The sequence below is a fragment of the Artibeus jamaicensis genome, unplaced genomic scaffold, assembly GCF_021234435.1.
Source record: "Artibeus jamaicensis isolate MK-2021 breed Jamaican fruit bat unplaced genomic scaffold, CSHL_Jam_final contig_432, whole genome shotgun sequence".
NCBI lineage: Eukaryota > Metazoa > Chordata > Mammalia > Chiroptera > Phyllostomidae > Artibeus > Artibeus jamaicensis.
The window spans coordinates 8,278,545-8,306,220 of record NW_026521828.1 but is presented as its reverse complement, the minus strand read 5'-3'; the positions used below and the strand labels follow the sequence as shown (position 1 = coordinate 8,306,220).

At 43.1% G+C, this 27,676-nt stretch overlaps 1 protein-coding gene across 3 annotated transcripts in view; it reads left to right on the top strand.

Annotated features, from left to right (window-relative positions):
- SGCD (sarcoglycan delta) overlaps window positions 1-27,676 on the top strand; it is a 492,701-nt gene that overhangs the window by 399,762 nt on the left and 65,263 nt on the right. For all 3 annotated transcript variants that reach the window (XM_037152272.2, XM_037152271.2, XM_053665947.1), the window contains one exon: window positions 6,853-6,925. In XM_037152272.2, coding sequence (XP_037008167.2) covers window positions 6,853-6,925 — 73 coding nt within the window. The remainder of the gene's footprint in view (window positions 1-6,852; window positions 6,926-27,676) is intronic.

The following is a 27,676-nucleotide window of genomic DNA, read 5'->3' as shown; positions in this document are numbered from 1 at the left end:
TATCCCTCTGGCTCCCCTCTAGAGCCCCCTGCTGGACACATGTTTGTTACGTAAATTAGATGTTGGCTTTAACAATGCTACCCTGCTCCTCTCCTGACCACCCGGCCAGTGCAAGAGTAGGGCTGGAGGCCTTACAGAGTATCTGGTTCCCACCCTGACTTTGTATAAAGAGTGGACAAGTGGGAATGGAAGGCAAACTGCCATAATGAGCTCACACAAAATCAGCACTAAAAACCGGACCTTTGGTCTCTCAGTTCCCTGATATTTCAGGAAATCACATCACTCCCTCTCCCATTTTCTTATCACCGTGTTTTAGACTGACATCTTTCCTCTATCTATAATTTAATATCGGTATAGAAATACATGCTTATCTTACTAAATAAAATGTGGTTGTTATTGAGGGTCGTCGTGTTGGTTATATCTACCCAAACAACATGAATTAGAAAACTTCTGACATTCTGACTTCAAACATTGGTCTTCGGATATTTTAACTCTGTGCTTGAAGCCTGTCGAACATTTTGGCCCCCACCACTGAAACAGACAGATGATTTTTAGTCTGTGTTCATTCATACAAAAGCATTGATCATAAATAATTATACCAATATTAATGAATGTACATCAAGAAAGAATTTACCAGAGAAAACTCCATTAAGCTAGTTTAATCCTTTAACTTTCTAAACAGCACACTTAAAGGCATTTCTGAACTTTTTAGAAGTTTCTCTTTAAATTATCGTTCTTCTGCACATCCAGCAAAGGTTTGATTCATTATAAATTTTTCTGTCTCCAGTTTTTACTGATTGTAACTTCTACCATTGTAACTTTTTCTTTCGTGTCCAATTTCTCTGAAGTCCAATTTTCCTGTACCAAACTCTACAGATGTAAATTTTTCTTTCAGTATTTAGTTCATGGCTATTTTTAACACACACAAGTTCAGGCCCTTCAGTGTTTACCATTTTTTATGAAATTGAATTTCCCACATCAGTATTTGAAGTTCTGAGTAATTACTAACATTTTTTTTTGTGGTTCTTGTTTTTATAGTTAGTTTCATCTACACTCTCTGCCATTGCATCTCTTATGAAGTTTATTTTCTGGTAACTGTGTCCACCAATTAAATGAAGTTCAAAGTGGACCAAAACCTGTTTGCTTGTACTTGCCTGTACTTCCTAAAACACTGGGAAAGTTTTTAGTGCTTTCCTTAGATATTCCCAGGTTCCTCTGTTTTCCTGGTAGGGAATGAAGATGGCTAAAGACAGTCATCTGTTTTGATTAGCTTGTTACCTTATGACATTTTACATCTGGGATAAAAAGCAATGTAGCTCTGATACCTCCCATCCCAACCATCATTTTATACGAAATCAGGAAAATGAAGGACCAGAGAGGTTGTCTGACATGCCAAGCACCACAGAGAAAACTGGCTTTCAGGTCTCCTGGCATCCAGGACACTTCAAGGGGCAAGATGACCAAACTGAGCTTCAAACTTGAGTACACTTTCCAGAGAGGAGAGGCTGGCTTTTGTGTTATTATGGCAATGAAGTGCATTTAAGACTTTTTTTGTTTTTCAAGAGTTTACCCCCTGCCTATGGGACCAGGGGAAGCAAAGCCACTGAACTGATCTTTGTGGTGATTCAAAACACTTTAGATAGATCCTGTCATGGGCTTTATAAGTTCCTGATTGATTGTGTGGAATTAAGTTATTGGGCAGAGAACTAGCTAATGGAAACACATTGATGAAATCACTTTTGAGGGACATTAAATGGAACTTAAAATAAAACTGAAATGGCTTTATGGATTTTTCACTCAAACTGTTTATGAACATTTATTGCTAGTAAATTATATTGTGTCAAAAGAAGGAATCGGTAGGTATGGCTTTGATAGAAACCTTTTGAAATAATAAAATTGAGAATAATTTATTATCCAAGAATGGCCAGAAGATGGGATAGGGGAATTCATTCTGATGGATAGTTAACTTCGCAGCTTCTGGGAAAGTGAAAAATGGTGTAAGAATCAGGAACCAGATAGTGCTTGGAAAGAAATGGGCTCTCGGAAAAGTATCATTAACTCGTCTCGTTGTACATGGAGATTGTTTTTAGAAGGGCAGTGATGGGGGGGGTAGTAAATATTACTGGAGGGCGTAAACATTTTGGTAGGTGTCCATATCTCATAAAAAGACGAGCAAGTAGAGAGTAACTTAATCTGCTGAAAAACACAGTGTGGCAAAGTGGTCAAGGGCACCCATTCCAGAGCTGAAATATCCTGGTCCAGGATCCTCAAGTCCTGGATCCCCCTCTTTGCTCTGTGACCATAGGAAATTTCCTGACTGCTCTGAGTCACAGATACTGATGGCCCCTATCTCACAGGGTTATTCCAATGATCAAATGAAAACAGTTTCAGTACTTTCTACTTCATAGTAAGTGCTTTAAAAATGTTATTTATTTTTTTTAATATTTTCTTTATTTTTCGAGAGAGGGGAAGGGAAGGAGAGAGGGAGAGAAACATCAATGTGTGGTTGCCTCTCATGTGTCCCCTGCCGGGAACTGGCCTGCAACCCAGGCATGTGCCCTGACTGGGAACCGAACCGCGATACTCTGGTTCGCAGGCCCACGCTCAATCCACTGAGCTACGCCAGCCAGGGTAAAAAATGTTATTTTTTAAAGAGTCGTGTAGTACCTGGAAAGAGAAGGAATGATTAGCGTTCATAAACATTTTGGTACTTGTAATATTATTCTATTAACTTATCATCTGCTGATTGCTACATGCCACAGATCTCATTATTCCGGACCCCTAGAGATGAGGGTGCTATCAATCTCTCTTGTTTTAGGGAAGGAAACTGACCATCAGAGAGATTGGGTTTTATGCTCAAGGTCACTTGTCTCATGAGAGATTCTGCCACCTTCCCCTGAGAAGACATCCGTGTACCTGTCCTTCAGTATGTATGGGACATGTCTTCCCCTGTCCAAAGTCCAGCAAAGACAAAACGAAAGGGCATGAGGTTGGATGATGGGCACTATGACTGCGTGAGCCTCTCACCCTTCATTTCCATTTCATATACAGAGCCTGTCAATCACCCACCTCCTCTACCTGTCAGAACCCTGTCCTTCTGGTTTCTGCTGGTTGGCCATTTAGCAAGTACCTCAGTGGCCTGGATTTGAGAAAGCAGGGCGCTAGGGTTCGGTGGCTAACAGTGGGTTCATCAGCTGGATGACTCTCAGCTCTAGCACTCACTGGCCGTGCAACCTGGGGCCCCACATGGTTTTATCCCCAATCTCCTTACTATAAGATAAGCAGGTTCTTTGGTCTAAGAAAGAGACCATAAGCCTTTTGATGGCATTCTACTTTAGAGCGATAAGTATTTAGCTCCATAATTTTTTATTAGCATGTTTTTTTTATTTTAAAGATACAGTTAAAACATGTTAGATTGTGATTTTGGACATTTATTTAAAATGTAATGCATTTATTTATTTATTTATTTATAACAGTAACTTAGTACTCTTATAGAAATAGTGGTAACAACTGGAAATGAGTCCATTAGAAGCCTTGAGAACCTGTAGTTGAATCTGACTGTATTCTTCCTTGACCTTGTCCCTGGCTGCACAGAGCTTAAGATCTAGTTGAAGAAATTAAATGAGTGTCTGCAAGGAAAATAAAAGCCCCAGGTAGTGTATGTTCAGTACCAAATGAGTTGTGTGGTCACTTTACAGACATCTGTTGAGTGCTACACTGTGCTAGACAATGGGGACATGACAGAGAACAGGGCACGTTCTCAGCGGGGAGCACAGCAGACGTGGTCACGGAAACCTGGGCACCCAAGGCTGGATGTTCAGAGGAGACCACGCTCTTTCCACAGACGTGGAGTGAGCAGCTGTAATGTGCAGGGCTGCTTTATTATATCTTTATTCTCTTCTTGACATTGCTTCCGAGGGGTGGCAGAGCTGAGGGCCCCCTGCTGCAGTGGAGTCACTCCTTCAGGAGCGTGGTATGACCCGCTGTAAGAAGGAAGGTCGCAGATGAGGCTTTGTCGTCAGATCTGACAAATGTAGAAACACACTGGGTGGTACAAAGTCTGGGTTGGATAAAGAAAACGCCCCGGGCTTTTGAGATTCCTTTCACATAAGAACATGTCATCCCTCATTTTTGAGTAATTGGTCAGAATAAATGTGATATGTACTCCGTGGCATGCATATACTTGGCATAGTCAAGAGTTGCCAAATAAGTATTCTTCAGCCACAAAGGCCTTGTGAAAGGATGATAGGGTGGGGATGAGACAGGTGAAACATTAAGCCTGACAGCATTCCAGTAACAGTTTAAATAACAGAGGTGTCCCTGGACGGGACCAGTTGCCACACAGATAAGTCAGACCATTGTGGCCGCTTTGAAAAGCAGCAGTGCTCTTTATAGGGACATTTTCATAGAATTCTGGGTAAAGCGCAGGGAGATTTGAGTTGGGACTAAAGAGGACAGACAATATAAATTAACAGAAATAACTGTCCTTGCCTTAGTGAGATAGATAATTGCTCCTTTTAATTATATTTTTAAAATAGGGTTCAAATGACTAACAGCCAAGCATCTCCAAGGATGTCAAAGGGAAAGCCATCTGGTAAACTGCAATAGTGACAGTAACAGATTGGAGTTGGGACTGAGGGGTGGCTGAGGGCATGCTCTTGGGTGCCACGCAGTCTAGAGCCACCTCCCAGTGTGTCACTCATTGTCCCATGACTTCTGCAGGCCCCTTCTCATCCAGGGGGTAGCTGCTACAGTGCCTTTGGCCTCAGGTGGTTCAAAGGATCACAAAAATGTAGGCAATGGGGAATATATACTATGCACACCCGAATTCCACGCACACGTAACAAAAACTACCCTGTCATCTATAATGCAGCCGTTCTTACTCAGTAATTGTGTTAGTCAGCGTTCTCCAGAGGAACAGAACCAATGAGATCTATACAGAGGAAGAATCAGTGGGCGAAGTTGGCTCACACAGTTACCGAGGTTGAGAGGCCCCATGGTCTGCTGCCTGTAGTCTGAGAGCTAGAAGGGTTGGTGGCGTAGTGAAGGCTGACTCCAAATGCCTGAGAACGGGGGAGCTGCTGATGGAGAGTCCAGCCCAGGCCTGGCGCCTGACACCCAGGAGCGGTGAGAGCAGGGGACAGATGTCGCAGCTCAAGCAGTCACGCAGGAAGGGCTAAGCTCTTCCTTCCTGCACCTTATGCCATTCAAACCACCAACAGGGAGGATGGTGCTACTCACATTGGAGGGGCGAACAGCTTCTCGGGGTCTAGCAGTTCCCATGCTAATCCCATCTGGAAACCAGAAGTAGCGATCGGCCAGATATCTGGGCAGCCTCTGGTCCAGTCGAGTAGACTCATTAGATGATCTGCCACATTATAAAGAACACCATTAAGTTCAAACCACAAGAGCAAAATAAACTGTGTATGCATAATAAAACAATGAACATCCATAAAACCTTACATAAAAAAGGTTATATTTTAATGGGGTTGTGGGTACATTCAGATAAGTTTGAAATGATGTGGTTTGGGGCCCTGAAAAGTGGAACTGCCTGCAAGTAGAGAAAGGTGTCCGAGGTCCTCACCCTAAATGTTTCTGTACCTCCTGCAACTGTCAATATTATGGGGCACCGAAGGGAACAAAATAAGCCACTGTGTCTGAAATATATATTATGCTGTCTAGCATGTAGTAGTCCTGCAAAATGTTCACTTAGAATAACAGTTATTGTTCACCAGGGTATTCTTCCAATGATTATATATAATGTTAAATCAAGGCATCATTTTTTATGTTACTTGTAATAATCTTTGACTCATATCAGAAAGATTAGATATTTCTACAGATGCTACAAAAGTAAAGAAACCAATTCATCTTCCTAGACTCATCAGTGTGTCAGAATAAATCTAGATTTAGAATAACAATGGTTAATGGAGATTTTTAGACATTATAACAAGGCAAGAAGATTCTAGAAATTCACCCGTGAATGCAAGGTATTATTATTCTGCCCCTTCTCACAGCATCAAAGAACTGTACCCAATGTATAAAAATAAACACCTTTACATCAAAGTACAGGATATTGCCTAGCTACATTTAATTGAAAAGCTAATATCCAGTGCAATTGTCTGTGATAAACTGAGGCTTAAATGAATTGAAAACACTTTGGGAGCAGACAAATCAAATAATCACAATCTTTATAGTGAGAAAGGTTTAGCTGGAGTTGACAAGTTGTGAAGATAAAAGCTTATAGCAAAGTCAACCGCTAAATGTCTGGACTGGGTTGAATCAATGTTAATACTCCAAGTGTAAAAGCACCGAACTTCAAATGATCTCGCACACTGTTTTGTTTAACTTTTCAAGGAAATAGTGTCAAACTTTATTTACTTCTGCTTAGTTGTCACCAGACACAGAGCTTCCAGCCTTAACAGTGTTTTCTACCATCTACCATTTCCACCTCTGCCTAGTTTTCGAGATGTTGCTGCATAGGAGCCGCCCCCAGATGCAGTCAGAGGGCTCAGCTGCTGTGTCTTCATACATTTCCAGTTGGGAGACTGTTACAAGTTTATGAGAAACCAAAGTCATTTCTAGGCATCTTTTTTTTTTTTTAAGCCAACATGGAATTTGCCTCCTGGCCTCACTCTGATCTCAGCAGGAACATTTTCAAAAGAAGTTCCTTATTTTTTCAAAGGCTGTGTGCATGAGTCGATTCAATGCTTTCCTATTACAGAGCCCTAGAGCCAGTGACAAAACATGTGTGGACTGGTTTGCATAAAGGATTCGCTGCATTTAGCTGATTGTGCCCCCAGGTGTCACATCCGACATTCTCCAACCTCTGTTGCTTCTTTCTTTTGTTTGCAGGAGCAGAGGGCACCGTGTTCCCTAAATCCATAGAGACCCCTAACGTCAGGGCAGACCCCTTCAAGGAGCTAAGGTAAGCCTTTGACTCTGTGTTACTAGTGGCTGTTTGTTTTTTTCTGTGCAACTGACTGACGATCCATTCTGAATCCGTGTAATGAACAGTACATGCATATGTAAACGGGGAGAGGTTAGAAAGGATGTGAAGATAAGCTGCCACCAAGAGAAAATTTTCTCTGAGGACTTAAAATCAACGGTTTGGAGCAAGAGGTTGTCTGCCTTGGAACTGCGAGATCTAGGCTTTGTGGTGTTGCAGTGTTTGTTTCTTGCCGTATGTTGTGGTACCAAAAACCTATCCAGTTAGAGAACTAGTCAGCAACTGGAGTTGATCAGCCCAAAGAAAACTGGTATCTAAGAGAGGCTGAATTCTAAATGCAATGCAGATTTATTTTTTTCTATGTAACAAGCTCCCCCATTCCCTGGGATGACACGGTGTTCAAACACCCTTGGGAGGTATTCTGCGTGCTGGTGGAAATCTTCAGGTCCCCATGCGTGTGCTGCCCTTGGCAGAAAAGGGCTGAGATGCTGTGCACTCACCACCAGCAGCTGTAGAGAACAAAAAAGAACAATAGACAGACAGACCAATTGACAGGGACAGAGATAAGACCTAAAAACCAATCCTGCCACCAAAGGACCATCCCCAGCTCCCAGGAAGAAACATAAAAAATGGTATGATGATACCAATATAACTTTTAATGTTGACCGTACATGTGTAGCCATGAAGAATTCAGTGAATGCTGGCTTTCCTCATTTCTCATAGTTTTTTTAGCTAACACCAATCCCAGATCATCATAGCTAGCATGGAATAAGCATTGTGTAAAGATGTCAACCATGAGCAAATGTACTTGTATTACACAACTCATACCTGCTCTTTCACAGTGTCATCCTAAGAACTCTTTTATCTTAAAGCAGCAATGGCCACGTGGCAGCTTGTGTTTCCTTAAACAAAAACACATTCTCACCTCATTACAAAACCCAGAGCATTCTTGCAAAGCCTGTCAGTCTTTATGAATATAGAGAAATAAATCGGGCCAAAGGAAGAAGCTAGTTGGTGGGGAATGAGAACCTGTTCTTAGCAAAATCCCATGTACAGTGGGCTGTGTCTTGAAGATTATACACCACCCTGCAAGGTTTTACATTCTACTGGAGTAACTGTTTGGTCAGTGCTTCCAGGTGTGCAGAAGGCACCTGTGTACCCATGTCAGTGGGGTGCAACGTTCCATATCCGGCACTAAAGGTGGAATCGTCCCAGCAAATCCACCCAAGGAGAGCCCCGTTTCAGGGCTTGGAATTTGCTCTCGGGGAGCACAGTGACTCCTCATGCTCTGATGCCATAGCTCTTCCCAAACAAGTCACGGTGGCCTGTGTCCCTTGCTTTTCAGTCTTCCTTAGGAGCAGCATTACTTTATTTTATTTTATTTTACTTTATTTTTACAGAACTAGTCAGTAATTAGTGCTGATCATCCCAAAGATGAGGGCTGACTAGAAGAAGCTGAACTCTAAATATGAGACAGAATGTTTTGGGGGGGGGAGGGGAAGGGGGTTAGGTAACAAGCTCTCCATTAACTGGAAGACTTGAGAAATATAAGCGTAATGAATGTAGGCTAACTTGACTTTAGACAGAAAACGTAATCTTCTGTAGTGGAAAACAAACCCAGCCCACATCAAACACAGAGAAACTCTTCAAGAAACTGCCCACTTTAGAACCCAGACTCGGAAGGACACAGAGCAGAGTCCTTGCCCACATAGCGCCATAGACACACCGCCACCCTCTGCGTGCAACCTACTCGAAACCCAGTCACAGGTAAATCTTCTCAGTCAGTGCAACAATGTAAGGACTTCAGGCATTTGCTACATTTTCATTGCTTATTCTAAAACTGCATAGAAATAAAATGTTCTGCTAGGGAGCATAAAAAGATTTTAATATGTGATTTTAAAACTGGCCTTTTGTTTGCACCCATACAAATCGTAGTGATTCTTGATAACCTGAACTGAGTCAGGAGCCTAGGATGTGATCATTAGCTTCTTCATCCTTTTGGAGTTTTTTTGTTAATGGTATGTTGTGGGAGAATCTCTGACCAGCTGAAAGGATAATGAAATGTGGTTGATTGATTCGTCTAGATCAGTGCGTCTGTGAATGTTTCACATCTGTCATTTCATGATGCCACACCATACTCTCTGCTATTGATTGGAATTGACCTTGGCTATTGAGTAAATAGGTAATGAACTTGGTGACTGACTCTTATGGCCTCTGGCTTTACGGTTGGATTGGTTTTACTAACCCAGGTCATTCATGTTTAGTGTGTCTTCTGGTCTTAGGGAAGTAGAGTCTCCTAAGGGAGCTTCCTGAAGTTGTACCAGCAGTAGCACTGAGGGAACTGTCCAGGTGAAGAGGAGGCAGGTGCTCCTCGGTGGCAGCCTGGTGGAGGGGAGAGGCACTGAAGCTGCATGTCAGGGACCTACTGCAAACCCACCCTGTGGCCTTGAGCCTGACATCTGTGAACAGCCAGGTCACCTCCAGCTCCGAACAGCTAATTCCTTTATATTAGTTCACTCTTGATTTTTAAATAAATTTAGATTTAAAGAAGAGATATTCTTTAAATACCTCTTATGAAGAGATGTATTTTTGGAGCAAAATTTATAAAGGTTATTCCCATGCACCTTTCAATTGGTATTCTCTGTTAATATCTTACATATCGATTATATGTTGATAAAACTAAGAAATTAATGTTGAAGTCCTAAAAGATCTTATTATATATAAGATTTGTCTAAAAAGATGCACTCACCTGAATGTCTTATTGATTAAAAAATATACAAAAAGGAGATGAATGGACAAGTCATTTATTGAGATGTGAATTAATGGATCTTTAAAGCTCCCAGCACAGTTAAGTGGGAATGTTTTTAATGCTTTAATATGATTTGCTTGATCTTACTTATTAATGAGAAACAAATTGAATTAACAGACCACAGCTTATGTATACATAGGCTGTCTTCTAAAATGAACAAGCAAAACTTAAATATTTAATATGTCCCTCACTTACCCCCGTCAGTCAAACGTGAGAAAATAGTGTCCGTTTCAGAGACCTCTGTTGGGATAACTTTTGTTTCCTCGAACCTCTATCTTGGCTGCTGGAGTGATTGTTGTTGTTGTTGTTTGCTTACTTGTTAATGAGAAGCAAATTTTAAGCCTCTGGCGTTTCTTCCTAAAAGATCTCAGTTTTGGGGGAATAGACTCGAGTTCTGTTTTATTGCCATTATTTTCAGAGTTACTGCACTTATCTCAGCTGCCGCGTTTGTAAATAATGCCGGGTTGAGCTGAAAATCACAAAAGACAGTTGCTTCTCTTCAGACAAATAGAATGTGAGTGAGGCCTACGCCCAGCAGCTGTCCAGGACAGCGTGTGTTGACCGTTCGGCCAGGCTATTCTGAACCAAGGATGTGTCACGCTGGAGGCAGTACACCTACCACATACCGGCCTCTACGCCTGTATCTTGCAGGGGGGAAACTCATTTTTAATAGAAACCAGATTTTAATAAATTCATGATTTTAAAATGTGAATTTTTTTTATTGATCATGCTGTTACACTTGTTCTATTCCCCCTTACATTCCCCTCCACCCTACCCCCCCATCCCCACCATTACCCCCCCTTTAGTTTATGACCATGTGTCTCAAGTCCTTTAGATTCTATATTTCCCATGCTATTCTTGCCCCCCCCTTCTATTTTCTATCTACTGTCTATGCTACTTATTTTCTGTACCTTCTCCCCCTTCTCCTCCTCCCACTCCCCTGTTGCTAACCCTCCTTGAGGTCTTCATTTCTATGTTTCCACTCCTGATCTAGCTGTCCTTTTAGTTTGCTTTTGTTTTAGGTGTGGTTGTTAATAACTGTGAGTTTGTTGTCCTTTCACTGTTCATGTTTCTTTAACTTCTTTTTCTTAGATAAGTCCCTTTAACATTTCATAGAATAAGGGCTTGGTGATGATGAACTCCTTGAATTTGATCTTATCTGAGAAGCACCTTATCTGTCCTTCCATTCTAAATGAAAGTTTTGCTGGATAGAGCAATCTTGGTTGTAGGTCTTTGGTTTTCATGACTTGGAATACCTCTTTCCAGCCCCTTCTTGCCTGTAAGGTCTCTTTTGAGAAATCTGCTGACAGTCTGATGGGGACTCCTTTGTAGGTGACTGTCCCCTCAGCTCTTGCTGCTTCTAGGATTCTCTCCTTCATTTTAATTTTTGGCTAATGTAATTATGATGTGCCTTGGTGTGTTCCTTCTTGGGTCCAACTTCTTTGGGACTCTCTGAGCTTCCTGGATTTCCTGGAAGTCTATTTTCTTTGCCAGATTGGGGAAATTCTCCTTTATTATTTGTTCAAATAAGTTTTCCACTGGTGGCTGTGCCTTTCCCCCTTCTGGTACCCCTATAATTTGGATGTTGGAGCGTTTAAAGATGTCCTGGAGGTTCCTAAGACTCTCCTCATTTCTTTGAATTCTTGTTTCTTCATCCTTTTCTGTTTGGTCATTTTTTTCTTCCTTCCGGTCCACTCCTTTGATTTGAGTCCCAGTTTCCTTTCATTGCTATTGGTGTCCTGTGCAATTCCATTCATTTCAATTAGTTTCGCCTTCATATATTTGTCTAATTTGTGGCTATAATCAACCAGTTCTGTGAGGATCCTGATAACCAGTGTTTTAAACTGTGCGTCTGAGAGTTTTGCTATTTCTTCATAACTTAGATTTATAGGCTCTGGGGCTTTGAGGTCTTCTTGAGCCATTTTTGGTCTGTTCGAGCCCTTTAAGTGTGAGGAGCGGAGCCTTGGACTCCCAGGTCACGGGGTTGTGACGCTGTATGTGGGGGCATGGTCAGTGCGGGGAAATGGCGGTACCCTCTGCTGTTTCCTGCCGCTGGGTGAGGAGCAGAGCTTTACGTGGTTCACCAGGGCCGGGCCACTCAGAGTGGCTGGGTTATGACGCTGTATGTGGAGGTGGGGTCAGAGCAGGGAAATGGCGGCGCCCTCCACTGCAGCTTGCCTCGGGGACCTGCCGGGCCCTGGTCCAACCGCCCACTCCCTCGCCTGTCCACCTGCGCACAAATGCCCGACCACAGTCAACACACAGTCCCGCTCCCCCACTGTCTTCCCCGCGGTCGCTATCCTGGTCGCTTGCTCGCTCACTAGGTCCAACCCTGCGCCTGGATTCCGCACGCCTGAGTCCGTCCAACTGAGTTTTCCTGTGCAACCCTGCTTTACCAGCTGCTGGTTTCGCCCCTTACCGGTCAGGCTGAAGAATTTGTTGTTAACAGACTTCCGAAAAGTTCAATTTTCTGTGTTCTGGCTGTGTTTTCTGTTGCTAATATTTAGTTGTCTCTAAACTTGGTTGTGTGAGAAGGCACGGCACATCCACCTATGCCTCCATCTTGGCGGAAGTCCCTAAAATGTGAATGTTTTAGATGTTCTCTTGTTCACTATTTTCCTTCCTGGAGTCTATAAAAAGACATATAAAAAACTCCCTGATTGCAGGCTGTGCAAGATCTGAGTCAGGAAATGGGCCATTCCGTTCTGCATGTGTATTTTCTGTAAGAACAGAGGCTACTTTTGAATGCCTACCTTGTTGTAAAGATTCTTTTCAAGCATGAGGTTTCCTTGTAGGATTCTGATCCTAAAGGAACAGGAACTAGATTGTGAAATCCTGTTTCCCGGACATATGCTGGGGAAAACATAAAGAAAGAGAGGACTGCATAGACCTCTCTCCCTGTAGAGCCACCTCTGTTCCTCTAACTGTAACTAATAGCTCGGAAGAAACCATAACAGGGCAAGAAGCCAGAAGGTCTTTATAAAACAATGTGTCACCAGCCGATGTGACAATGTGTTCTTATGCACACTATGTACACAGGGGTGGTGACCAGACTTTAAATTCAATGTCAGAGCAGCTACTGTTTACCAAGCACTTTTTGATGCATATGAGGAGTCAAGGCATCTGCTAAATACCTGGGATGTAGAGATAAGTTAGTATTCAGCTAATTTATAGTTAAGGAGAGTAAGGCAGATGTGAACCTCACTGCATAAGGAAATCTGATAAGGACTGAGATAGATGCATGAACCCAAGCCAGGGGAACACAGAAAATGGCAGAATCTGCCTCAGAGATTTAAGTAAGGCCACCCAAAGGAAGTGGCATTTCACTTGTAAGAACAAAGAAAAGACAAAACCCAAGAAGTGGGCTTCAGAATCACAAGGCGTGGTTCTGCAGAGCCATTTGATGTAGGGGTGAGTACCCTGAAATAATCCTGTAGCTGCCAAGAATGTTACTGTATTATTTACAAACTCATTTCCTTATGACAGTTGTATTCTTGAATAGATTGTGTGGAGGCAATTTCAAACACGGTCACAAAAGACTCTAAAGAGTGTGACAAGTTTCACAACGTAATACATAATGTAATGAAGGGCTGAAAGGTTCACAGGGATCAAACCCATTCTGTAGCCCCAAATAAATAAAGCATTTTTTTGCTAATGTTTACTTTTCCTCTATACTATTACTAAGGTTTTAATGATAAGACTGAAGAATTCTAAGCTATATCTGTTACTCTCAGTAGGCACTTGAATATGCTGTAGGGTGTTTTTCAATGGATATAAAATAAATTTGAATTCCTTAGGGAATGTATGAGATTTAATCTATGTCTATCATGGGGAAATGAAGATTAGACAAGGTTCCCACAAGCTGACAAAAATGAATTTCTTTCCTTAATTTTATTTTAAAATGTCTGTAACCAAGTAAATATTTATCAACTCCCTGTGATTTGCTAGTTTATGTGACCAGAAAAGTCTGTCAACCCTTCGGGGCACAGCAAATGAGAGGCTTGGTGACAGTGCTCCTCCTGCTTGGCCTCCCTGGAACTTGAGATCCTGAAACTACCAGATGACCTGTTCAATAAAAAAAAAAATTACACACACACAAATGCACACACCACACACACATAGGGAAAGAGAGCAAGAGACACAGACAGAGAGAAACAGTCAGAAAGAGAGAAATGGGGAAGAGAAGCTGTGTGTTGAGCTTCTTACATGGCATTAGGCCAATACAACTGTAAAAGAATTTTTTGAATTTTCTCCCTTTTAAACATTTAGCAGACATGTTCTGTTCTGTCATTTTCTTGAACCTCTTTCCTCTCTCCCCCTCCCTTTAAAGCACTTAGACTAAGTGTTTTAGTTTCGTGTTGTATGTATAGGATTCAGAATTATTAGATCACATGGCGTGAATATGGGAGCAATTCAAAGGACAAATGGAAATATATAGTGAACTAAAGAATAGCATAGTTACTTAAGGGAATCACCGAGTAGAAGGGTTGCTTTGAAGGTGTCCTGCGCTGGGTTTGAACTTGGCCCCAGTGCCTATCTGCTTTGTGAACTTGGGCACGTCTCTAAGCTGCCCTCGCCCTAGTGTCCAGAACATGGAAAGAGCCCAGTGAGTAGTAATTCCACAAATGTCAGCTTTTGGAAGGAGGGGCCAGCAGCTCTTCATGGGGACTCAAAGGCTCAGACAGGCATTTCCAGAATTTTTTTCAACCCATAAAAAATTCCCACGAAATCATGGAAACTAACAATTGTTTTTCAATTAAAGACAAAACAATAAAGTATCATGTACTTTCATCTACTATTAACAGCATTGTGTATGAAAGAAAATATATTTCAACTAACAGAGTAGAGGAGACATAACCTTAGAATAAACACAGCCCATAAATTAAATACATTTAACTACATTAACATATCATCTTGCCTCCATTTTGCCAAAGATGCCACTGCGGCACTCAACCCCGCACTCTGCAATGCCTGCCGGGAAAAGAAGAATGCAGAGCTGAAAGCCACAGGCCAGGGCCCAATGAGGCCTGCTGCATTTGAAGCTTGTCCTGTTGGAAAGCCCATTTTCCGAGAGAGTCATGTATATGCCCCTATTCTTCCTCTTTCCCTTCCTCCTGTATTCCAAAATGCTATCATTCTTCCCTTTTTTCCTGTTAGTATCCGCACTGTAGTTAGAATTTATCTTCATGGGTTTTTTTCCCTTTATCTCCAAACTTTCCCTAGGGTGCCCTTTTCCATGGTTCTTATTCTTAGTAGTAGATACATGGTATTTCTACCTATCCCTTTGCTTTATTTATCAGTGTTTTTTTTTTTCTCGGAAATGTGGTAGAGATTACATTTTTAAACATTATACTTGCATGTTCTGTATGCACATTCTCTCCATGTTATAGTTCTGCCGTTAGAGGCCTGGGAGGGAGTGACAGCAGGCAGCAGATGGGGATAGGAAGCTAGGATTCAGGGAAGTCCCATTCAGATAGGAAGAGGACGTTGAAAACCCAACTACGTGGTCTCTAGTGAACTGTGGGAAGAAGAATATGGGAAATACAGGGAAAGCAGGTTATGAAATATATCCTAATGACCTTTTTTCTCAGAGTTATGGGGGAAAGAAATGAATTAGATAGGTTTTAAGGAAAGTCAAAAGCAAAGAGGCATCATGCATCTTCACTGGGGACTCTAGGAAGCCAGCCTGTAGGGTGGACCCATAACCCCTGGCTTGTCATGTGGCTGGAGAGAGAGAAGGACCTGGGTCATCACTCTTGAATCTCCTTCAAGTCCTGGAGAATGCAGGGGAAGGAGGGGTTTGAGAAGCATCTCGTGGTGTTGCGTTGAGCAACTAATGTACAGACGGGCAGGCTCCTGGGCAGGTTCCCTGCAGCGAGCTGAGGGCCCCGCTACAGACAGCGCCGTTGAGGATGGAGTGGGGGGCGTGCCCAGAGCTCCGTGCCCACCAGCACCTCTGAGACCTGACTCGGTGGTACCGAGTGAGCACAGAGAGAACCAGCCAGAACTCATTCCCCTAGGACTTGAGCGTGGGTTGCTAGCTGGATGTCCACTTGAACAGCATGTATGGAATCTGAACTTTCTTTGTTTCTGTCACCACAAAGTCACAGAAGTCCCCTTCCTCCATGTCCAGCATGATATCCTAAAGAGGGAGAGGAAAACGGAGACTCATTATCCTAGAGAAAGCTGAAATTTCAGTCACAGAGAAGATAGCAGACTAGAATAAATTTAATTTTCCCCAACAATCCATAAGGGTAAGTTTGAGAGAAAAACTACATTAGGTAATAACCATAAGAAAGCCATTTGTTTTCATGGATGAGCATGGATTATAAGTTGGCCAGCCTGAAAAACAGGGTAGATTGCCAGTCACAAAGTATCTCGGTGACTTTGCCGAGCTTCCAAGGCTATGAGTCTTTCTCTCTGCATCTTGTAAGGGCCACTGAGTATGATCAAAGGGAAAAGGCACTTTCAGAATCCATCACCAGGCATCTGCCATTAGCGATGTTCATTTCTCGTCACGTCTTGGGCCAGCACTGGTTGGAGTGCAGTCCAGATCAGACGCTCTAGAAATACTCCCCAAAAGTGGTTCTGGATTTCTAATCTTTCAAGACAGCGAGGTAGTGGGGGAAATGACTGAATAATCAAAACACTCCATAAGCCTCCATCAAAAACATACCAGATTTCAAAACTTGGTAGGAAAAACTGTTAATTATTTTCTTGGCTTTCATATTGATCATAGGTTTTGATCATATTTTTAGATACATTGGGATAAATAAAATGTTATTAAAATTTAAAAAGCTATGCCTACACTCTCTGTGGAAGCTACTACAGTCTTCAGCATGAGCAGGAGGCACCTGACCGTCGCCTAATGGCCAACCATTTCCATCTGCATTTGAGAGGGGCCATAGGACAAGTATCATTGTTATCTAAGACAAGTGGCTTTTATTCAAAAATTAAAATTACATACTTTAAGTCGTTAACAGAAGGGTCTAAAATGTGAAAGAAGTCATTCGAGAGACAAAGCCATAAAGAGGTGTGGTGGTAATGACACTGCACCTTTATTCACATTGTCAGAGCAGATGTGACGTCAGAAATAAGTGCTAACCTCCCAGCCATTCGAAGCAGAAGGGACAAGTGTGTCTATTTGTTGAAATTCCCAAGTCGGGTCTACCTTCTGCCTCCAAACAGAGCACTGTAACTTTATTATTGTCTCTATCTTCATTAAAATGTCAGCAGCTGCCATTTATTATGTAAAATGTGTGTCAGATTATTCTTGAAAAAAACACACAATTGCTTTTAAATCTCCTTTCCCCACCTCAGTGGGATGGCCCTGCTGGGAGTCTAGATGGAAAATCTCCCTTAATTACAGCCTTCACGATCCTGGCTCCAAGCCAGACTTGTTTAATTCCAATTATAAAACCTTTTCAAAACAAAGAGTAATGGGAGTTTATAGAGGAACAAGATGACAATGGTTTTTACCTGAAATACGTTGAGAACTGGAAGTGATCCCTTTTTAAAACTCAGCTACTGGATATCTTTTTTTCCTTGATCCAGAATTCTCCATGGTGTGTTGGGATATAATAAATGAGAGTTGACCGTCAGACTTCAGAGAGAACTAAATGGCCTTCCCTGACTTCCCGGCCAAGTTGGGCTAACCGTCACTCCCTGTTCGCTGTTCTTCAGTGGCTTCCCCTGGCTTAAAGATAAACCTTCCAAACAAAAGCACTCGCCTAAAACTTACAAGTGGCATCTGGTGCTGCCCGGGGGCCCCAGCCTCCCATCGCCCATCACCCTTTCCACTCCTTCCGACCTTCCCTTGTTTGTGTTTCTGTGCTCTCCTCTCTACTTTCCATTCCTTCCATTAAACTTTTCATTCCTACTCTCATATTTCAGTGTCCAAATGTTCTTTATTCTGTGATGCTTCCCTTCTCTAACACCCTGGATTTAAGTTCACAGATGTACTATCCTCTCTTTACTTTTTGGTCCTTTCAGGCTTCTTCTGTTCTCTACTTTTCTTTAAAGTCAGATCTCAGGCTTTTTGACTGGGATTTTTCCACACGGTGGGTGATTCAAGGAGGTCTAGTTCACTTTTAAGAGCTGAGCACTAAGCATCTGTCAGCAAGTTTTGTTTACATGAATGCCATTTGTTGGGGAGTGGGCTTCCAGGTAGGACTAGCAGGCTGGGATTTTTAGGTGGGTGGCCCCAAAAGTCTGAATCTGTAGGTCTTTTCTCTTGGGCTGGTCAATTTCCCCAGAGAGGAGTCCTGATCCCTTGTTTGGGAAGAATGTTTGTGGCTAGTACATTCAGGTGGGGCCTAGGAGTTCTCACTCTCAATATGCAGGTTTTCATTTCATTCCCTGTTTTCGATATAGTACTGCTGATCCCAGCTGTCCTATCACAAAGCCTAAAGTTCAAGTCTTCCGTAGTGTATCTTAGTCCATTTGAGCTTCTGTCATGGCATACCATAGACTGGGTGGCTTATAAACCATAGGAATTTTTTTTCCCCAGTTCTGGAGGCTGGGAACTCTAAGGTACCGGCAGATTCAGTGTCTGGTGAGAGCATACTTCCTGGTTCATAGGCAGCTTTCTCCTTGTGTCCTGATGTGATAGAAGGAACAAGGGAGTTCTCTGGGGTCTCTTTGATAAGGGCACTAATCCCGTTCATGAGGGTCCCACCCTTGTGAACTAATCATCCTTTAAAGGCCTGCTTCCTAATACCACCACTTTGGTGATTAGGATTTCAATATATGAATTGGGTGACACAATATTTAGTTTGTATCAGTGAGGGTGGCGATCACCTGGGAATGTACAGTGAAGAAACCATCTAGGGGTCCAGCAATGTCCCATGGAAACCTCAACCAATCTTCTTAGTTTCAGCCCCACCAGACTCTCCCAGACACATAGGTGCCTGGTGGCCCCACTCCTGTATTAGACCAGGATTCTGCAGCTTGAATTAACTTTTGGCTTGATGTCCACCAAACCCATAGACTCTTAGCATTTGGTTTTATGTCATCTGCTAATGAAGTTAATTTTTGTTGTCTTTTTTTAATTTCCAAAGCTCTGTCAACATCTTTCTTCTACTCTTGCTGCCTCTTTTTTTCTTTTATTCTTGTGGGTTTGTGTCCTTTCTTGTTCATTTAGTGTCATTGCATTGGAGCTTCAGAAGGGAGCAGAGGTGGGTGTGTGTGTGGAGTTGGCTATTGAATCAGAAGTCCTCTCTCCTTGACTGGTAGGCTTCAGCCCTCCTATCATTTCTTTGTTTCCTCTAGAATGCCTTAGAGTCTTCACTTAGATCCTTGCCTTGAAACATTCTCCTCTGCTCTCTTTCTGGATAACCCTATTTATTTTCACCTCTCAGCTTGAACTTTACTTCCTAAGAAAACCCTTTTTGGCATATCCCTGTACTCATTATGGTCTGCCTGCTACAGACACACACAACCCCATACACATCATTTTTGGATTCACTGGCTAGATGTCTTCTACGCTTAGCATTGCCCACAGAGGGGTTTGGGATCATTACAAATTTCGTTCCCCCCAAAAATGAGGGGAAGAAGATAAGTAACTACCTTCTTCACATTTGTTTGTAAAGGAGGGCTATCAGAGTCTCCTGGGTCCCTAATTTTGTCTAAGCACTTATAATCTCATGTCTTTTATTTTGTATCCATACTAAGTCATTTGCAAAAAGAGAATCACTCATTATTCTTTCTTTTACAAGCAATCTCAGAACCTTAGGTTTCTGTCTCCTTCATCTGTGGGTGTTCACTAGTACTCTTAAGCAGAACTGTGCCTGACTTGGAACCTCTAGCCTCTGGTCCCCATTCATTTTCTCCACCATGGTAATTCACAGATGAATGCCAAGTCCCCTTTCCCCTATTACACATTTCATCACCGTATCCAACTCATAAATGAAGATGAGTTTTCAGTTTTTTTGGACTTCTTTCAAAAACACCCCCTGACTCATTAACGACAATTTTCCTTGCTTGGCACCGGGGCTCCAGCCACTCAGCCTGGAATAACAGAGACCAGCGAAATCTGAACCCTTTAACAACCAAGTACCATGTCCCTAACCTTGAATAGAAAATAGATGCTAATAAGTTCAAGGTCTTAAAAATATGAATTATAGCCATTTCACGCTTAGTGGCAGCTTCATGCTGAAGAAATAGCTTAAAACTTAATTACAATGCTTGTCCCTTCATTAAGTACAGATGACATTCCTTCAATAGATTTTTGCAATGACATTTGAGGAGAGGTGTTGAGAAACTCATTAGTTTTTTCTGGTGGGGAATATCGACTGTGTACTGATTAAAGAAAAATGTTGACACCCTTTTTAACATGATGCATCCATCTATTAGTTTGTGGTTCTCCCTCTGGTCCTCATGGAAAGTACTTTGGGAAATGAAGAAAATGCCTTTTGGTCTTTGAATGCAGATGCATTGTAGGATGCGTGTGTGCTGAGTGGGGTGAAAATGGAGAGCAGGAGGCACTGGACTTGTGATCGCCTGTCCCTGCCAATGGCAGAGCTGCACTTTGAGGACCATTCGTGAGACACACAACCATCAATTACGGTTGTGTGTCTCACATCCTCACACAACCGTGAGGACACGCCCCCCTCTCTGTGCCCTAGGAGCTATTACAATAGGACACTTCGGTAGCTCCTTCTAAAGCTAGATGTCAGTTCTTAGGGAATGACATATGGAGGATTTTGCTTCCTGCCACATAACAATTCCATAGCTTGAGCCATGCAGTGACTAAGTTAAGTGAACGTGTAAATGTACAACACCCTCTCTCTGTGCAACTTGTGATATTCTTACAAAAGGAGATTTTTTTCTCTTTATCCTCCTTTGCCTTTATCCTCTTGGTGTAGAATGGCAAAGGAGTGAGGGTGGAGAACCAAAAGTGAGACAGAGTGACAGAAGAGAGCTGTTTCTAATCACCGGAAGTGGTGAATTATTGCCCTGGGCAGTCATGAGCTTCCTGTCACTGAAACTCATTGTAAAGGGCACTGTCATTTCAAAACTATTGTAGAAGTGTGCCAAGCATCAGAAAGAGGAAAGGTTTTAACAGAATGACTTTCAGATTTGCTCTAATCTGAAGATTCTGAGCTCAGACTTCAAAGGACTACTCACAGATACAGTCCTACCCGGGACCCCTCATTAAGTTTAAATCCCTTGAGAAGCTCTGTTCACTGAGTAGTTGAAGAACAGATCTGTGGCCAGCATTGAATGATTCTTTTTCATTTGTCTTTGTACTGTGGGTGTTAGGGGAATAATTCAAATTCTTGTAGTGCTTTATAGATTTCAAAGTGTTTTTATCAATACTCCCTCAAAACTCCCTCAGGTGGGATGAGAGGGTTTGACTTCATTGCCGTGTACAGATGGGGAGACTGAGAGCTGTTATGGGACACCTCCCTGTGTGGCTGAAGAAAAAGACCCTGTCCTTGCAGAAAGCTCAGTAAGATCCTGAGGCTTCGGTACATGAGGCAGAGTCTCTGACCTTGACTGCAGTCAGAGTGAAGGGTAGAAGCAGAGCTCTTGGTCTGACTGCCAAACCCAGGATCCACGTTTCACCACCTGCTAGGATGGGACTCAGGCAAGGTTTTGAAAAACTTCTTTATGTCTCCCTTTCTCATATGGGAAGAGGGTGGCAAGCATAGTACCGGTCTCAAAAGGACTTGTGAGAACTAAAGGATGTGACGTACAGGAACTATTATACCTCAAATATAACCTAGAACTTAGGGCTTCCACACGCATTCGAGGGCTTTGCTGTTGAAACAGAAGGTTATTACTCATTCTTGATTATGACCAAAGATCCTGTCCTGGTGACTGGGTAGTCCTGCTGTATCATTTTTCTCATAGGCAACAGTCAGCAACAGGTTAATGGCCTATTTTGCACAAGTCAGTATAATCAAGACAAAATAATGTGAACCAATGAATTGGTCCAATATTAAAAGTGAGCTTTATCCCAGCTTTCAAGATGTTCTTACAGCAAAGGCCTTGGCCATCTATAGGAAGGCACGAGAGAGTCATGGCTTGTTCTAAGGGGAGAAAAACAGGGAGACTTAAACACTACACAGAAAATATGAAGCAGTGATCATTGTGGTTATGAATGAGAAGATTGGTGTTTTAAGTGCTCCTGCCATAAAGAGCTTTTGAACTTTTTATGAATTGCAATATCATGAAGGATTAAGGTGGAAGTTTTATTTAAAAAAGGAAAGGTATAGCATGTAAGTATTAAATGCTTAAAAACCCACTAGTTCTAACATTATAGTGACCAGAATAGTCTCCCTCCCTGCTCTTTCTGCCATTCGCAGGAAGGAGACGGGGGCTCCACGAGCCTTCCTGGAAACTCCCAAACTCAGCAGCAAACCCCAGAAACTGGAAGTCTTGTCTGGGTACCTTACATCCCAGTTGCTGGCTTCTGTGGAGAGTCCATGGATCTGTCTCAACTCTTGCAGGAAAATGGAGTCCTACTTTAAACTCAGATGAGGCTATATTTTAAAAATATTTCACATTGGCATTTTTGTCTCACCCTAGAGATGCCTCCCCCACTTTTTTTTCACATGTATCTACCAAGTTTCTGATCTTCAGTTAGAGGCACCCTTATGAGTTCTGGTATTTCCTTCCCCCTGAAGGCCACAGTGGGTACCTGTTTTTCAGGTGGCATGGAGTGATTTTTATCTGATAACTATGGGTTGCTGCCATTAAACTCTTGCTTCCTGCCTGAAGCCTATTGCTGGGCCAAATTAACCTGCACACTGTAGTGGCTACTGTGGCTTTTCTCGTACAATTCATTGCCTTTGGTAAAAACAGGTAGTTAGATACCCCTAGGGCCCTGAGGAAGCAACCCCAGCAGGATTTTTTAAAGGGCTGCTGTCACTGGACCTGGCACCACTAAGCAGGTCTAGTGGATGGATAGCGCACAGGTCCAAACACTGTTTCCATGGATTCTCCGGGAAGCAGATAAAGCAGGGTTGACGGCTGCAGCCTGGGACCTTGAGACAAGCTAAGCAGTGCTGACCCTCTGGTTTCCTAACACTCCCAGGCTCCAGCTAAAAAACGTAGTAAGATCTGAGGACACTGCCTATAAGGTAGGGCAATGCAAGGCAGCCTTGGAGCACTGCTTCGCAAGTGGAGCCCATCTGGAAGTCTTTGGGATGACATTTGCCACCAGCATCTGGACATTTCAGCCGACTAGGGTTCTAGTTGGACCTTCCAGGCTAGACAGAGAAATATAAACCAATGAATTCATTCCTTCCACCGATATTTGCATGCCTGCTATGTGTCCGACATATGTGCTGGGGACACAATGACAAACAGGTCAGATGTCACGCTTCTCCTCATGGAGTTTCTTCTCTGGCAGAGAGACTTGGGCTCCTCAGGTAGACTGACCAGAGTCCAGGAGCACACACCTGTACCCGGCACCAGCCCCTCTGCTCTATGTTCATCATCTCATGCACTCCCCACATCAGGAGCAGCCCCCAGGAGAAAGCCCAGAATCATTCCCATTTTGCAGATGAGGAACCAGAGACTCGGGGAGATTCAAGGACTTGCAGCGAGATGGAGAAGTAGCCATAGGGAATACTCACTTTGCCTGACTTCAGTTTACAGTCTTCCAGCTAACCCATCCTACCCCGCGAAAGGAACCATCCCACCTCCTCTCATCTGGAGGAGGAAAGGAATTTCCGTGTTCATATCCTATTTCCTGTCCTTCTGTTGCATTGATTTAGAAAGGCTTTCAGGGATTCTTCTCTGGAAAAGTAACTTGAGGACATAGCAAGAACACCCCGAAGTTCAGGTCTCTGGCCACAGCCTCACAGCCTCACCTCCCTCAAAATTGGGAACTGTATTGCTACAAATACACCTCGGGAAAAATGCAGGGAAACACAGATCAGTAAAATTTACTTTTCCATCACAGCCTACTAATCCTTAGACCATATCTCAGAAAAAGGATTTGTTAGAGTTACCCAAAAAGCATGAAACACCAGTCTTCATGGCCCTTTGTATCAAGTAATTACTATTCATTCATTAACTTGTTTATTGTTTATCTCCCTTAAGGGGTTGTAAACTCTAAGCCAGTGACTCTTAACCTGAGAGTTTATAAATAATCTCACTCCCCGTCCTCATCCCAGAACAATTAAATCAGATTCTCCAGAGGTGTGACCTAGACATTGGTATTGTTTAAACTCTTCAGAGCATGCGTGGTGACTCCAGGGGGCAACCAAGGTGGAAAATAGGGTTCTTAGAATAACTTTTATTAGATAATTGTTTACAGTCGACCTTATAATAGCTCAACTTCTATAACCTACAGTGCTGTACCCAAACAAAGAGTCAGCAGAGGTTTCAGATAGGTACGTGAAAGAGCAAACAGCAAGCTGCGAGGTGCTCACATCCTCTAGAAGTGGAACTGACTTTGCCTTCCTTAATGCCGCACCAAAGCTCTGCCTTGGCACCCACCCGCCACCACGGTGCAGGCAGCCAGTCCCTCAGAGGGAGTGGTTCATTGTCATTTCTTCAGTGAATCGGCTTTGTCTGAAGGAAGCAAAGGAAACAGGGGAAAGTGTGTGTGGAGTGACACGATTGCTTGTAAACCAAGCGGTACAAGGGAAGTGTATACAGCCAATTGGGAAGTCTGTCCTCCCAGTGCTGAAGACCCACAGAGCGAGCGCTGTGTGCCCTGCTCACCCTGGGGTTAGGGGAGGGGGCGAGAAAGACAGTGGGGTATCTTCCACAGCTGGGCAACCCACATTCTCCTTGTTATAGCATTGATGACGCCCCCGGAGAAGTCTGTGGCATGCCAGTGCTACCTTGGGCGCACCAATTTTTATTCTGGCTCCTGCTCACATGCAAGTTCGAGCAGGTACATGTATTAGGGAGCAGTGGGAAGACAGCAGAGAAAGTAGCATTGTGTGGATTTCCGTCGATGTATCTCGTACTGCTTTGTCGATATGTTACTTGGGTGTCAGCTGAGGTTATGCTGTCCCCTGATACCTTCCTGAGCATGATTTGGCAGATGGAGCACAATGTAATATCCTTAGATGCTCCCTCTAGTTTCATGATCACCTCTAATTTGGGGCATCTGTTCTGTGGACATATTCATTGTGAGCCTGAGCACCACTGCCAGACTGTATACCACTTTTGTGCACATCTCATATATGGAATCTGGTGAACAAAATAAACTGACAAAAAATAGAAAGAGAGACATGGATACATGAAGCAGCCTGGCAGCTGTCAGAGGGGAGGAGGGTTGGGGGCTGGGTGGGAGAAGGTGAGGGGATTAAGCAAAAAACATCATGTGTGTATGTGTGTGTGTGTGTACCACAGACAACAGTGTGGTAACAGCCAGAGGGAAAGAGGTGCAGGTACATGGAAGTAGGCAAAGGGGGGATAAATGGACACAGAGAGAGACTTCGCTTGGGGTGATGGGCACACTGTGCAGGGCGCAGGTGTTTTATTGAGTTGCACACTGTGTGGTCTTGCAAACCAATGTCACTCCAATAAATTCAATTAAGAAGAAGAAGACTTCCCTTCCTCAGGTTGCTTAACTTCCATTTATCAGGAAATTGGCATACTATGATGATATTTTTAGAGCAAGATAGTTATTGCTATGAACAGGAGAATTATAAATGCACAAATCCGTGATGTTTAGGGTTTGAATCACCCCCTCACACACGCGCACGTGCATGCATGCATGCACACGTCACTCCTGAGCAAGCCATGAGCTCTTTCACCTGTGTAAGGGCACAGTGGTTACAGTTTGGATCTCATACAGTGGACGACTCATGCAAGGCTCTGAAAAGATTTTACTGCAGTTGTGAGAAAGAAAGGCAGCTCTCATTCAATAACAAATGTTTTTGTTTCAGTAAGTCTCCAGGCCATGTTACCCAGTCCTTCTGTCTTCTCTCGCAGTCTTTCCATCTTTCTTCTCTCTTCACTTTCTACTCCCAACCCTCAGATATCTGGATTCTTTCCAAGGCATTTTAGTTTCATTATCTGCTCAGTAACGGAGGTTCCTGCAGATCCATGCATGCCCGAAGGGTTTTCTCTTTCCCTGGGGCTACATATCAAAGTATTTTCCTAAACAAAGAGAACTCCATTCCAAAGATAAATTCTGGGGCAAAAATTAAGAGTTTTTCTTTAAATCTTGGTATAAATATTTAAACTGGCTTTAGGAACCGTTCAGTCTGGCAGCTGGTTTCTACCTAGTGAACATTCTATAGGCTGCACAGAGGGAGCAGCCAATTGGGGGGGGGGGGGGGGCGCGTTCATTGGCCATGAAGATGCTAATGGTCCCTGGATGTGACCTGGTCCAGTCCCGTCATGTTGGAACAGGGGACTCCAGGCCCAGAAAGAAAGAGTGACCTGCCTCAGTCACACAGCTCAGTAAGGTGGTCAGCACTTTGACCCCTGATTCCTAGGCCTGTGATCTTTTTGATACTAGATGGCCCCTTACAACATTAATTAGTAATTTCTATTCCATTCACATGCCAGCCTGGTATCATGACTACAAGAAGCTTGACATGAGAGTCAGACAGTCCAGTCCTAAATCTGCCACTTAGCACCACAGACTTAACCCCTCTGCCATTTTGTTCTTTTTTTTTTTAAGATTTTATTTATTTATCTTTTTTAGAGAGGCAGGGAAGGAGAGAAGGAGAGAAATATCATTGTGTGGTTGCCTCTTGTGAGTCCCCTGCTGGGAACTGGCCTGCAACCCAGGCATGTGCCCTGACTGGGAATCAAACCGCGACCGTGTGGTTCGCAGGCCCGCGCTCAATCCACTGAGCTACAGCAGCCAGGGCCTGTTTTGTTCTTTAAATTGCAAAATGGGGAGGCTAATCCTGCTTTAAAAATCAAGGGTGAAATATACTCTCTGGGTTCCACAAGGTTTCTAGTAGTTTAGTGTCTTGTTCTTTATTCACTCAGCTAGGAAGCATATCTTTGGAAAGCTGAGATATTTGAATGCAGGGATAAGTACATCCTGCTCCCCACCTCAATGAATACCTCACCCAGTAAACACTGCACAGGCCTGGGTAGAAGGTACCAAGACAACACAGTTGAAAAGGCGTGTGCTGGCGGCACTGGCACAGCATGAACATGCATGCGTGATGGGTTAGACGTGTGGTGACAATGCGGTGCCCCATGTCTCATTGCAAAAATGTCACCATCAGCTTCCTCGAGGTGAAATAACAACTGTGATGCTGGTGCCCACAGAGCATTTGGGACAGAGAGTGGGAAGAGAGCGTGCTGGAGAAGTACGCTAGGAGTGGATAGCGGAAAGCCTTGAATGCCGCCATGCCAATAAACGGGGATTTTCACCTGTATGACGGGGAGAGCAAGCACAAAGTACAGGAAACACTATCACACTGATCATCACGGTGATTGTTTAACATTGGTTTCCCAGTTACCCATGTTCTTGATATAGTCTCAATTTGGTGTTACTGATGAAAAACATTCTGGTTCTAAGCTGTCCACCTGAAAATGGATTGCCTCAAATAAAGGAGCCAAGGCTAATGCTGTCATGAAGGTGAAAATATAATCCCAGCAGGCTTCTATTTAATTGACGGTTTACGTAATGAAGGAGTTCACTGTAGCTAAAATAACATGTTCCCTGCCACTGGATTTAATGAAAACCTGCTTAAAGTACATATAAAAAGAGTGAAAAGCTAAGTGCATTTTCTGTCTGGTACATTTCCCAGGACTTTAGTTGCGAGGGATTAAATATGACACATGTTGCTGACTCATTCAAAGATATATAATTTTAAAAAGAGAAAGGGTAATGTAGATTATCAACTTGACTTTAAAAAAGGATGGATAACATGGTCTATCCTTTGTGGCCATGGCCATACTGGCATAAAAACAAGAGTAGTAAGTCTGTAGAGTCCCTCTCGTAGGACGTGACAGGCACTTGGAAATTTCTAAAATAA